Below are 13,029 nucleotides of genomic sequence, written 5' to 3' on the forward strand. Positions count from 1 at the left end.
ACTGCTCCATACAAGGCCATGCATGTTATGTTCTATTCTGATCTAAACCATACCACTGTGTCCTACATCAACTTATTACATAACTGGAATAATTCTGTCCTCTTTTCTAGAATTCAAGTTTCCATTTATGAGTATAAAGTAAGCAGACTAGGGCTGAGTGTAGTGCATACCTTTAACTTCTAAGGAGGCAAGTGAATCTCTGAGTCTGAGGCCAGCCTGGTCCATATAGTGAATTCCAGACCAAACAAACAAAAATCTAATGTTAAGCTACAACACTCCTCTAACTCTTCCATATCAAGTCAACTTACTTTACTTGTCCCTCAGCAAGGAGTAGAATACTCAAGGCAATCTTATTGATTTCAATTCGTACTTGGCTATGTACACTATAATCCAAAGGAAAGAATCAGGATCTGTATAATCATAACAGAAAGAAAAGGAGGGGTAGGGAAAGGCAGAGAGGAAGATAGGCTGATCATGTATCTACTTCTCATAGCTGATTATAACAGAGAGTCCTGGACCCCAACCAAGTCAAAGGCCTAGGCTTCAGCTAAGGGTCTGATAGTTGAATTCCTTTGCTCAACTACAGGACAAGAATGAGACTTTTCTTCAGACCTTCATAGAGTGTTAGGAGAACATTTAAAATAATCAAATGTAACAACTATTAAATGAATTGTCATAAACGTTTCCTTTTTGCAGTGCTAGAAATCAAACCTGCAGTTTAGTTTCATGCATGCAAGTGTTTTCCCATCGAGCTGTATTTCTAGGTAAGAAACATACTTTTAAAGCTACTTTCCTCAATGCTCAGAACTGAATCCAGATCTTTTCTATATTAGATTGATTCTCTATCACTGAGTTACACCTTCAATACCTAATGTATATTAATGCCCCAACTTCCTTTTCACGGATAGAGACTGCCTTAAAAAAAAAAAAAAAAAGACTTATTTCAAGGCCACCTATGGAGGACAGTGCCAATCAAAAGGCTGTTTTTGGCCTCTAAATCCCAGTACCTTGAGTGGCTTATCTATCTTTAAGCCGTGGCGGGACAGTGAGGGAAACAAGCTGTATCACACAGGAAGTTCTGCTACATATGCTTCTCCCAAGTCACTTCCTCTCTATGACTGGTTCTCCTAGGGACAAAGTTAAGAATATCTTTTTTTTTTAGAGTTTGAAATGGACTTTATTCAAAACTCGATCTATCATCTTCCAAGTTTGCGTTTTCCACCAACTCGGGGAGCAGAGACCTTCACAGGCTTCACAATCTTTTGTTTAGGTGCTGCTTTTGTGGGGGCCTTGGCAGCAGCCATTGCGGTCTTCTTGGATGCCTGCTTAGCCTTTTTTGCTTCCTTGGCAGCCCTGATTGCCTGCTCTCGCTGGGGTTTCCTAACTTCTGGTTTCTGATTCCTCTTGGCCATTATATCAGCAAGGGATGCACCAGTGATGGCCCGCTGGAATTTGACTGTGCGGCGGGTTCTTTTCTTTTGAATTTCTTCCGACTGTCCTTTTTTGTGCTTCCTTCTGTACAGGACAGTCCAGTTTATCTGCCGGGGATTCCTTTTGGACAGGAATGCGGACTCGCATTTTGCATTAAGAAACTGGAAAACCTTCCCGTCGGTCCTGGCGTAGTACCGCCCATGTCCGGGGTAGATCTTGTACCCGCTGAAACTGCACAGCTCGGCCTTCATGATGAGAGCTGCCGCCCGGCCGGAGGAAAGATATCTTAAAGGGATTTTTTTTCTTCGCACAGTACAGGCCCTCTAAGTGGACAGTGCTAGAGAAAAGGGTCTTGAAGAGCTTGCAGAGCAGGCTGCAGCGAGACAGTGGAGAATAAACTACTCTACTGTACACTGGATCTTTCAGCAGATCTTTCAGGTCTACTTTGGGGCTAGTGCTGCTCCTGCAGATGTCATCTGGGGCCTTCTGGAATTCTCCTTACAGCCGAAGAGAGAAATAACTCAGTTCACTATAACTGCCTCAATTACCAAAGAAGGAACTATGAATACACTTCTCTAGGCAGCCTACTCTTCAGAATGAAGGAAGTCCTTCACCACAGGGGTAAGACACCATGCTTTCAACTTTACAAGTGTTATTTAGAGTAAGGAAACCAGAAAAAAGAAAGAAAAAGAAACTAACTGGCTATGTAAATTAGGATACAAGATGAATGATTATAACAGCTCAAAATTCACATCTTCATTTTTTTGTTGGTGGTAGAGTATTGTCTGTGTGAGATTTATTTATTGTTTGAGGCAGAATGTCACTTTATCATCCAGGCTGGCCATGAATTTACATTAATCCTCTTGCCTCTGCCTTCTGGTTTGCTGGGATTACAGGCATGAGCCACTGTTCCCAGCTTCCATTTTTTGTTTCGTTTTGTTCTTTGTTTTCCATTGAGATAAAGTCTCATTATGTAGCCCAGTTGACCTCAAAATCTTGATTCCCGTGCTTTAGCTTCCAGGGTTCTGAGATTACAGGCCTAAATGACTACACCTAGCATATTTCATTCCCCACCCCCACACCAAGACAGGGTTTCTCTGTGTAGCCCTGGCTATCTTGGAATTTGCTCTGTAATTCTGGCCTCGAACTCAGAGATGTGCCTGCCTCTATCTTCTGAGTGCTGACATTAAAGGTGTGGGTGTGTGCCACCACTACCAAGCACCTTTTAATGGCAGGAAAATGAGAGTTTAAAGTTATGGAGTGACACCATAGTGCACTGCATCACAGAGTAGAGATTAGAAAGCAAACTAACAGTGGTTAGCAGTCACACAGTGGGGGTGGGAGGTGGTTAGCATTTGTGAGCCATAGCATCTCCCCAAACAAAAAATGACCATATGGTAGGATAAAGGATTATCAATTTTTTTTGGAGGGGTGTATTTTTCAAGACAGGGTTTCTTTGTGTAGCCTCTACAGAACTCACTCTACAGATCAGGCTGGCCTTGAACTCACAGAGATCCACCTGCTTCTGCCTCCCAAGAGCTGGGATTAAAGGCATATGTCCTTGCTGCTACCAACACTAGGTAATCAATTATTTTTAATAATAATAAAAAAACCTGTATGAAAGTATGTAATTTCCCCCCAAACCATTTGAGATTAACTTTAACATCTTAAAACCCAATCTCTTAAATATTAAGCAGTATTTACTATCATAGGATATTTTCTGTGGTTCACAGAAAAGTAAATAAATTATTGACAATACTTTAATCTTTGTTCATAGTCCAATCTGGTTAGTTGAACCCAAATTGCTTTACAGTTGATTAATTTAAAAATAAATTTCAGTTAATTTCATCCCTACATATGCATGCTTTTTTTAAAAAGTACATTTTATATAACAGAAAGTCATTATCATTCCTAACAAAAGTAGTATAATTCCTGGGTATGAGCAACAATGTCACGCCCATTAGACTATCTACAATGTATAAATCTAACTCCAGCAATAACACGAGAGAAGGAGTAAATTCCTTTTTTCTGTCTTTTTCTGGTAGCAGTGGTAAACTAATCTGACACTTTAGAAAATTATTTGGCACTGACTTCTCAGCTAAACAGATGAGACACAAAAACAGGTCAAAGAATGTTTCTGTAGTAATGTCCGCAGTGAAAACTTAAAGTAACTTTCCTGGTTGGCAGAAAGAATAAACAAATTCTAATTAGCCAGATGAGATCCAAATGTAGAGAGAAGAAGGTAAGGCATAATAATGAGTAGAAGCAAAAGAAGCCAGACATGTCAGAGAGTGTTAACTTAGCACTGCACTCAGCTCTGTTCAATAAGCTTTGTCCATTCTTCCCAGCTATTCTAGAGCATATATTAGGGACCAGAACCGTAGTGGGTACATTCCAACACTCACAAGGCAGCTTCCTATCAAACTAAAGCCACATTTAAGCAGGGCTGTCAGGTTCAAACAGTGCCTAGTACATCATAAGCAGGAACAAAAATTATTTATTGAGTAAACTGATGACCACAGGAAATTAGAAGACTCCAGATGATCCAAGCTGCATAACAGATAAAAACCCTGAATTTGCGACTGTATGCTGAGGAATTTTCACATTCCTCCCATTTCTTCCTTCAACTGATACTGCACATTTACTCACCACATACCAAAGGGGAGAATAGAATTAAACAAACAGACCAAACATAACAAGTTCCTACATTCAGTCTTACAGTACAGAGGAGCATACAATAAACAGTATGTTGGGTAATAAGACGGAAGGAAATCAAGCAAGGTAAGACGGTGAGTGGTTCCCATTTCATAGGGTGTGAAAGACCTCTCTGGTAGTCTCACTTAAGGAACTGGACACCTGGGAGAAGAATACTTGTACTCCAGACAAGGGACCTAAGGCACTCATGAGAGTACTGGAAATAAGGACACAAGGGCAAACACTAGTTACACAACTCAGGGTCATGTTGCAACTTTTAGCTTCCAATTTCAAACACCTTAGGAACTAGAAAGCCACTGGGATATCTTGAATAGAAACTATTCAAAATGTATCTAGATAGTGGGTATATATATATTTACAGTGTATCTATGTAGAAATTTAGAATGGTAGCCTGGCAGTGGTGGCCCACACCTTTAATCCCAGGATTTAGGAGGCAAAGGCAGGAAGATCTCTGTGAGTTCGAGGCCAGCCTGGGCTGCAAGAGCTAGTTCCAGGACAGGCTCCAAAGTTACAGAGAAACCCTGTCTCGAAAAACCAACCCCTCCCCCCACCGCCAAAAAAAAAAAAAAGAAAAAGAAAAATTTAGAATGGTAAACATACTATGGGTCTGGAGAGATGACTCTGTGGTTAGGGGCATTTGCTACTTTTCCAGAGAACCTGAGTTAGGTTCCCAGCACACATGTAGTAGGCTCATAGCCACCTGTACTTCCAGCTTCAGGGAATCTGACATCTTTTGGCCTCCAAGCCCCCACATATAAATAAGAATAAATCATTAAAAATATTCAACAATATAAATAGTTCAGAAAATGTATAATGCAACAAGATGACTTTTTATGATTTATTTTATGTATATGAGTATTTTGGCTGCATGTGTGTATGTGCACCACTTATTCATCTGGTGTGACCTTTTGAGATCATAACACCCATCATATGGATGGTTGGGAGTCTTTGTAGGTGCTGGGAATCAAACCCAAGTCCCCTGCAAGAATAGAAGATGTAGTTGGAAGTTTCCGTCCCACACAGTCCTGCAGTAATTCAGTCCTAAATAAACACATATTAATTATAAACTGTTTAGACTATTGCTCAGGCTTATTACTAACTAGTTTTTATATCTAAAATTAACCCATTTTTATTAATCTATGTACTGCCACATGGCTGTGATGTTACCTCACATCTTGCTTCTCTGGCGGCTCCTGGCATTTCTCTTACTCGGCCTTCTTTTTCCCTTTATCTTTTTTGCTTGGATTTCCCACCTGGCTGTATTCTACCTGCCTACTGGCCAAATCAGCTTCTTTATTAACCATATCCACAGCATATAGAAGGCCATCCTGCATCACTCCCCTTTTCTGTCTAATTAAAAAGGTTTTAACTTTATCATTGTAAAATTACATAAAACAAAATGGCTATCAATCAAGAACTAGTTACAATATTTAGTCTTTTATATTTGACAAAATTAAAGAAAATATTCTTTTTTTTTAAAGATTTATTTATTTATTAAGTATAGAGTGGTCTGCCTGCATATGTCCCTGCAGGCCAGAAGAGGGCAGCATATTTGATTACAGATGGTTGTGAGCCACCATGTGGTTACTGGGAATTGAACTTAGGACCTTTGGAAGAGCAGGTGGTGCTCTTAACCCTGAGCCATCTCTTCAGTCCTTGTAATTTTTTTTTATGTGGCAGTAAAGCAAGTTCTCTTAACCTCTGAGCCATCTCTCCAGCCCAAAGAAAACATTCTATCATCTATCCTATCTTTATCAGTCTAAAGTTTCATATCTAATTTATTTTTATCATAATTAAGGAAAACTATAATTATAACTATCTAGTCTTCAACTCCATCAAAGGCCCCAGAAGGCTATATTATTATATAAGTAACTGGGAAGTGCATTGTAAGCAACTTTCAAAACTCTAGAAATGACAGAGATATCTCGCTGCCTAGACAGTTATCCAAAGTTCTTGTGTAATGTTTGGGCATCTATCTACAGCCTACAGGCCCATAGTATCTGGCAGACTTTTCAATGAAGCAGGAAATATGAAAGACAGTTCCACCTATATTGGCAGTTTGTCAAGTTATTTTCTTCTATGTCTTGCAGAATGTCTGGCAGACTCCTCCATGAAGCAGGAACCCTCAATAACTGTCTCATCTTGTTCTGACAAGTTCAGCAGTCATTTTCCTGTGGGTCCTGCATGTCTAGTTTATACAGCATATTGTCAAGCAATCCAGACAAAAGCAGCTTCTTGCCCTAAATGGTTATATTTGCCACATTGAAAGCAAACTCCATTAGGAGCTCCTTTGATGCCCATCATCCTCTTGAAGTAACTGGTGCTGCCAGGAGCACACATCTCTCACTGTCAAGAAAAGTCTAAGTTCTTAAAACATTTTAAATGCGATGTTCTGTAGGTCTTTGAAGTGTTTGACGAATACCTATCCATCTGAAATATAACTCTGCATATCTAGAAAACCATTATAAGTTTTACTATTACAGATGATTTTTAATTTGTATTTCTTAACTATGTATTACATTTTAAATGAGCTGTATAAACATAATACCTTAAACAAGAGTAAAAATGTACATATAGTATATTAAAATTTATCTTACACTTTTACCAATAAACAAAAATCTATACCAATATAAAGTATTTTGAGATTAACATTTGTTTTTTGGATTAAAGTAGTTTTAATAATCTGTTGACTAGTCTGCCACTTCTCCAACTTATTAGATGCTCTAATCAAACAATGACATGAGTACTGAAAGTGCAGAGAAGTGCCAATCAGCAAGAAAGTTAACACTAAAAACTCCTCATTTATTTCGCATGAGTATTTTAAATTTCACCAACCTATATGGCTGTCCTTGAGAGTCTGACTATATTATTCACAAGATTTATGTTCCTTAAAATTGTACCAGTTTTTCCTCATTTTTATAAATTTCTAAAAATGCAGTCAAATACTCAAAATGCCACATAAGCATACCCAGATGCATATGCTACAAAATGCATAACGCAGAGTGAGTAGCACCATCTGTCTGTGACAAATTGAAATAGTACAAAGTCACTTTACTAAGATCTACCAGTGGTGCAGCAGCCTTCCCTGGAAATCACCTCTTCAGGAGCTAGTTCTCAACAAATTCAAATTCCAGTTCATCTCTTTCAAACCCTACCTTTAAAAGAATAAAAAATTAAAAAAGAAAAACAAAAGAGGAGGCTGAGTCTGGTGGCAGATCCTTTATATCCCAGCACTAGGAAGGCAGAGGTAGGCCATTGTGAGTTCAAAACCAGTCTGAACTGCATAGTGAGTTTCAGGCAAACTAGAATTATACAGGGAGACCCAGTCAGAAAGAAAGGGGACGGAGTGCATGCAAATGAGAGCTGTGGAATGGCTCAGCAGGTAAGAGGGATAACCATCAAGACTGAAAACCAGAGTTCAATACTCAGAACTATGTGGTAAAAGAGAACCAGTTTCCAGAAGCTATCCTCGGATCACCACGAGTGTTATGGTGCAGACACAAATGAAATCTTTTAAAAACTTCACATTAGGGGCTGGAGAAATGGTTCCGTGGTTAGGAGAACTGTTGCTCCTCTAGAGGACACAGGTTCAATTCCCAGCACCTATATGACAGCCCATAACTGTCTCTAACTCCATTTCCAGGGGATCCATGGCACCAGGGAATGTATGGGGTGAACATATATGTATGCAGGCAAAATACCCATACAGGTAAAATAAAATAAATAAATCTTTTTTTAAAAAAAACTTTATTTTATATGTATGGGTGTTTTCTCTAAATGTATGTCTGTGCACCATGTAGGCACAGTACCATGGAAGCCAGAAGATGGTATCAGATCCTCTGGAACTGAAGTTACTGACTGTTATGAGGTGCCATGTAGATGACGAAAATCCAACCCAGGTCCACTAGAAGAGCAGCCAGTACTCTTAACCACTAACCCAACTCTTCATCCCAAAATGCAATTTTAAAAAATAAATAAAAAGAATAAAAAGAAAGAAACATCATTAGCCTAGTCATGCCTAAGAAATGACTGATTGCTCTAGTATATTTTGCTTCGCCTATGTCAGCAAGCACCAGACTAAGCCCAGAATATGGCAAACTGTGTACACTTAAAGAACTCAAGTCTTACTGGGCGGGGTTGGCACACGGGTGGTGGTGGCACAAGCCTTTAACCCCAGCACTCAGGAGGCTGAAGTGAGTTCCAGGACAGCTAGGGCTGTTACACAGAGAAACCTTGTCCCCAAAAAACCAAACCAACCAAACAAAAAGAACTCAAGTCTTTTTGGTGTGCTGTGTGCACAGATCTTCGAGAACTTAATGTTACTAATGCATCTATCTTGCTTTCACAGGCCAAATCCAAACCTTGATGGGTTTGCATACAAGCACAGGAGCAGTATGAAACATTCCAACAAAGAGGAACTCGGGGTGGGGTGGGATGGGAAACCCTGTGGAAATTAACAACAAGTCTGGAAGACAGGGTAACCAAAAATGTAAGGCCCAGAAGTAGGTAAAGATTACATAGAGAACGGCATGGTTTAAACAGAATGTACACAGGGGTTATGTTAAGGAACACCTACCCAATCCACTATCATGTGGTCTCCACTTCTGAAAGGCTCCTGGCACTACACGTTTGACTTCTTGAACTAAAGTTGCATCCTAGGTACTGGCGGGGATAGAGCTATCACCTCTCTGACCTTCAACAGCACAGGTTACTCCTCAGTACCTATTTCTTTTCTAAATCACAAGCCATCAAGAACTTTCTAATGGTAACAACTATCACTTCTAGCTAAAAATTCTTTAAGGGATCTCTCATCCTGTGAGTGTATGTGCTCAAGTTGCAGCATGTCTGTGGAGGTCAGAGTACATTGTCTACGAGTTTGTCATTCTGTCCTTGCCCTGTGGTATCCAGAGATTTGGTGTGAAATAATCTTTTAGTACACTGTAAAGATGTGTCTTTGCCAAGGTGTTTTCTGATTGGTTTAATAAAAAGCTAAAAGGCCATTAGCTAGTCAGGAGGTATAGGTAGGAGAGCCAGAAAGAGAGCACCTTGGGAAGAAGGGTGCCGTCGTCAGGAGCCACAGACACACTAAACATGGAGCGGTTTAGACAAACAAAATGGGATAAAGGTAAAAGCCACGTGGTAGAAGGTAGATCAATAAAAATATGGGTTAATTTAAATTATAAGAGCTAGTTAGGAAAAAGCCTAAACTATTAGTCAAGGTTTTGTAATTAATAAGTCTCTGTGTTGTGATCTAGGAGCTGGCAGGAAGGACAGAAATATCCACCTACAGGTACTGAACTCAGGTAGTCAAGTTTACTCAGCAAGGGCTTTTAGACACTGATCCACCTTGCCTATCTCATATCAACACCTGCTTCCCAGCTGTTTTACTTCTCACTGTCTCAAAGACAGTGTCTCAGACAAGACAGTCTGCAAATTAAGCACTATATTTCTGTCTCAATCCTAGACACAAATGCCCTCCTCTCCCCTTGTCCAGCTAGCAAACTCCTACTCACATTTCAACTATTCACTAAAACACTGAGATTCTTTCCACTAGAAGAGGCACTTCTGGTGATCAAGGAAATCATCACAACTGAGTGAATACAGGAAATACTTGGTGCCAAATAGGTTAAGGCTCAAATACCCTTCTTCCAATTAGTGAGCATTTAAGTCTAACAAGCTGCCGCTCTTTAATTCTCACTACACCATGGCAAACTGTACATGACACTCACGCTTTATCCCTTACATATCAAACCACTGTTTCTCAAGTAATATGTCCATTAATGGAGTAGTGTTTCAACTCTGTGGTTCTTGTTTATGCTCCTAAGAATTATTTATTCTTCCCCAACTGTGTCTCTACAAGGCACATTTTCGACATATCCCACAGGCTGCATCTCGCACTAAATGATTTTTACTTAGACATAACCCAAAGCAACTTGTGAAATATTAGTAATGTTTTAAGCACTTAATTATACACACATGAAAGCAGATGTGTATAGTAAATGTAGTCTAGAGACCTAAGATCTAGTCCTAAATAGACAACTAACTACCTATGAGATTAAAAACAACTGACAAGACAGGGGGAAAAAAGTTCATTTCCTCATTGACAATGGAGTACAAACTTCCCAGATTCTTTACTAATGGAACACTACCACATGTAAAACTGCCACCAAAAATATGAATAAAAATTAATCTCACAGAAAAAAAAACTCACTCAAAACAACGCAAGAAGACATTATGGTAGAAAACTACACGTGCAATGGGCTTACCAAAGGGAATATATTTGAGCTGGGAAGAGGAAATGAAAATACTACTGAGTAAGGAGAAAAAAACACCCAGAACTGGTACTGGCATACACCGTTAATCCTAACACTTGGGAGGCAGGGGCAGGCCAATCTCAGAGTTCAAGGCCAGCCTGGTCTACAGAGTGAATTCCAAGTCAATCAGTTACACAAAGGAACCCTGCCTTGGGAGAAGGGGGGGGGGGGGAGACAAACAAAATTGATCTTAAAAAGATATACTGATATTACAGCTCAATAACATTCTAGAAAAGACAAATCTATGGAGACAATAAAAAGTCAACAGCTGGGTTGAAAAGAAAAAAGGAAAAAGAAGGATTCTTAGCACAGTGAATCTATTCTGAACAACAATTGTATATAACACAGCAGAGAGCTCTAATGTCAGCATACTCTGAGTGGTAATAATGTATTCATGCACATGCACCCCAACTCTACAGGTGCAAGATTTTTACAGCAGGGTATGCTATAAGTGTATATGGATAGTCTTGACTTCCTGCTTAATATACTATGTACCTAAAATTTGCCCATTTTTTTCCCTTAAAATAGAAAAGAAGAAATGACTTATTTACTACTCAACCTACGAATTCTATTTAGTCTTAAAAATATATATAATCAGGGGCTGGAGAGATGGCTCAGTGGTTAAGAGCGCTGGCTGCTCTTCCAGAGGTCCTGAGTTCATTTTCCAGCAACCACATGGTGGCTCACAACCATCTGTAGTGGGATCTGATGCTCTCTTCTAGTATAGAGGCATACATGCAGATAGAACACTCAGATACATAAAGTAAATCAATTAATTTCTTATTCTGTATTTGAAGTAGACTGAGTAAGTCATTAATCTATCCTGTCATTCTAGAGTAGTTTTTCTTTTCCTCCCCCGCCCTTGAGACAGGGTTTCTCTGTGTAACAGCCCTAGCTGTTCTCCTGCTCGTTCTGTAGACCAGGCTGGCCTCAAAATCCACCTGGGTCTGCTTCCTGCGTGCTGGGATTAAAGGCATGCACTGCTACCACCCCGTTTTTTTCTTTTCTTTTTTGTTTTATGCAGAGTATATTTTATTTCTGTTTTTGAAGATTTTGTTTTCTTTTTTCTTTTTTTAAAGATTATTTATGTGTTCTACCTGCAGACCAGAAGAGGGCACCAGACTGCATTATGGATGGTTGTGAGCCACCATGTGGTTGCTGGGAATTGAACTCAGGATCTCTGAAAGAGCAGCCAGTGCTCTTAACCACTGAGCCATCTCTCCAGCCTAAAGTATATTTTCACATACCCAGATGGTATATAAGCCTACTACAATATGACAGGAGATATATGGTACAGCCAAATGTTCCTTGGTGCATGAAGAAAAGCATGACATTAAATTGAACAAAAGAGAAAATAATGCAATAAAGAGACAAAGTGTGATGGCTATTCTTAGTTATCAAATGACTATAACTAGAATAAACTATAATTGAGAAATGGACAGCACACTTGTAATCCAGACCTTGAGACTGGAAGGCACACTTTTAATTTGGGCCACACCTTCTACTGGAAGCCTATATAAGAAAAATGAAAGAAAGAGGGTTTGTTCTTCACCTGTTTGCCCTCACCTACTCAGTACATCCATTCCTTCTTCTGGATTCCAGCAGACCAGCTGAGACACCCATCCTCATGGAACTGAAAAACTAGATTCTTGGACATCCCATTCATAACTAGCCATTGTTGGATTGCAGCCTGTAAGTCATTCTAATACATTTACATATTTACTCTCTCATAAAACTGGCAGCATAGTAGGTAAATTTGTACCAGCATCACAATGGATACACAATATATCCATTTGTGATAATGTAATAAGTAATAAGATGGCTACAAGGCCTAAGCAATAGGAATCTATCATCTTTGGGAGCATGATATATGTGTTTATGGAAACATTAAGTTGCACGTGGCTATAAGCAGGAGAGAGCGCACCCATGGCTAAGAGCATTTACTACTCTTGCAGAGGATCCATGTTCAGTTCCCTGCACCCACATGGCATCTTATAACCAACCAGCTGCAGCTCCAGTTCTAGAGGATTCCATGTCATCTGCAGGTCTGTGTGGGCATCTGCATATACATGGTACACATAAACTCATGCCAGCATACATATAACTAAAAAATAAATTTGGGGATGAACCCAAGTCCTCTGCAAAAGTAGCAAGTACTTTTAACCTTTGACTCATCTCTACAGCCTGCTTTTGCTGCTAAATGTATAAACTATAGAATATCTATACATAGTTATGGTAAAAAGTTTGGTAATTATAAATACAGGGACAAAAAGGTTTTCAGGTGATATAGAGAAGGCAGGGCTTTACAGTGGATTCCAAGCCAGCCTAGGCTACAGTGTGAAACCTATCAAGAAAGAGAAAAGGAAGGAAGGAAGGAAGGAAGGAAGGAAGGAAGGAAGGAAGGAAGGAAGGAAGGAAGGAAGGGGGAGAGGGAGGGAGTGAGAGTGGGTACTGGGGGGACATCGTTAAAAAATGGCTCAACAGTTGAGTGCAGCTGCTATTTTTGCAGAGGATGTAGGTTTAGTTCCCAGCACCTACATGTGTCTGGCAACCATCTGTTACTCCAGTT

The 13,029-nt window shown here is 39.6% G+C and overlaps 2 protein-coding genes across 3 annotated transcripts in view; both read right to left on the reverse strand.

Moving 5' to 3' along the window:
- The window catches only part of Rcor1 (REST corepressor 1), a 95,765-nt gene that overhangs the window by 30,852 nt on the left and 51,884 nt on the right, over nt 1-13,029 (reverse strand). The gene's annotated exons all lie outside the window — the stretch shown is intronic.
- Nucleotides 1,197-1,685, reverse strand: LOC119818756 (60S ribosomal protein L24-like). The gene has a single exon (XM_038336514.1). It carries the CDS (start codon nt 1,680-1,682, stop codon nt 1,197-1,199), a length of 486 nt encoding a protein of 161 aa, XP_038192442.1. The 5' UTR covers nt 1,683-1,685.

Source organism: Arvicola amphibius, chromosome 7 (assembly GCF_903992535.2).
Source record: "Arvicola amphibius chromosome 7, mArvAmp1.2, whole genome shotgun sequence".
Classification (NCBI taxonomy): domain Eukaryota; kingdom Metazoa; phylum Chordata; class Mammalia; order Rodentia; family Cricetidae; genus Arvicola; species Arvicola amphibius.

Excerpts from the sequence above, each read along its gene's own strand:
- LOC119818756 (XM_038336514.1), bottom strand. The coding sequence starts at position 1,682 with ATGAAGGCCGAGCTGTGCAGTTTCAGCGGGTACAAGATCTACCCCGGA.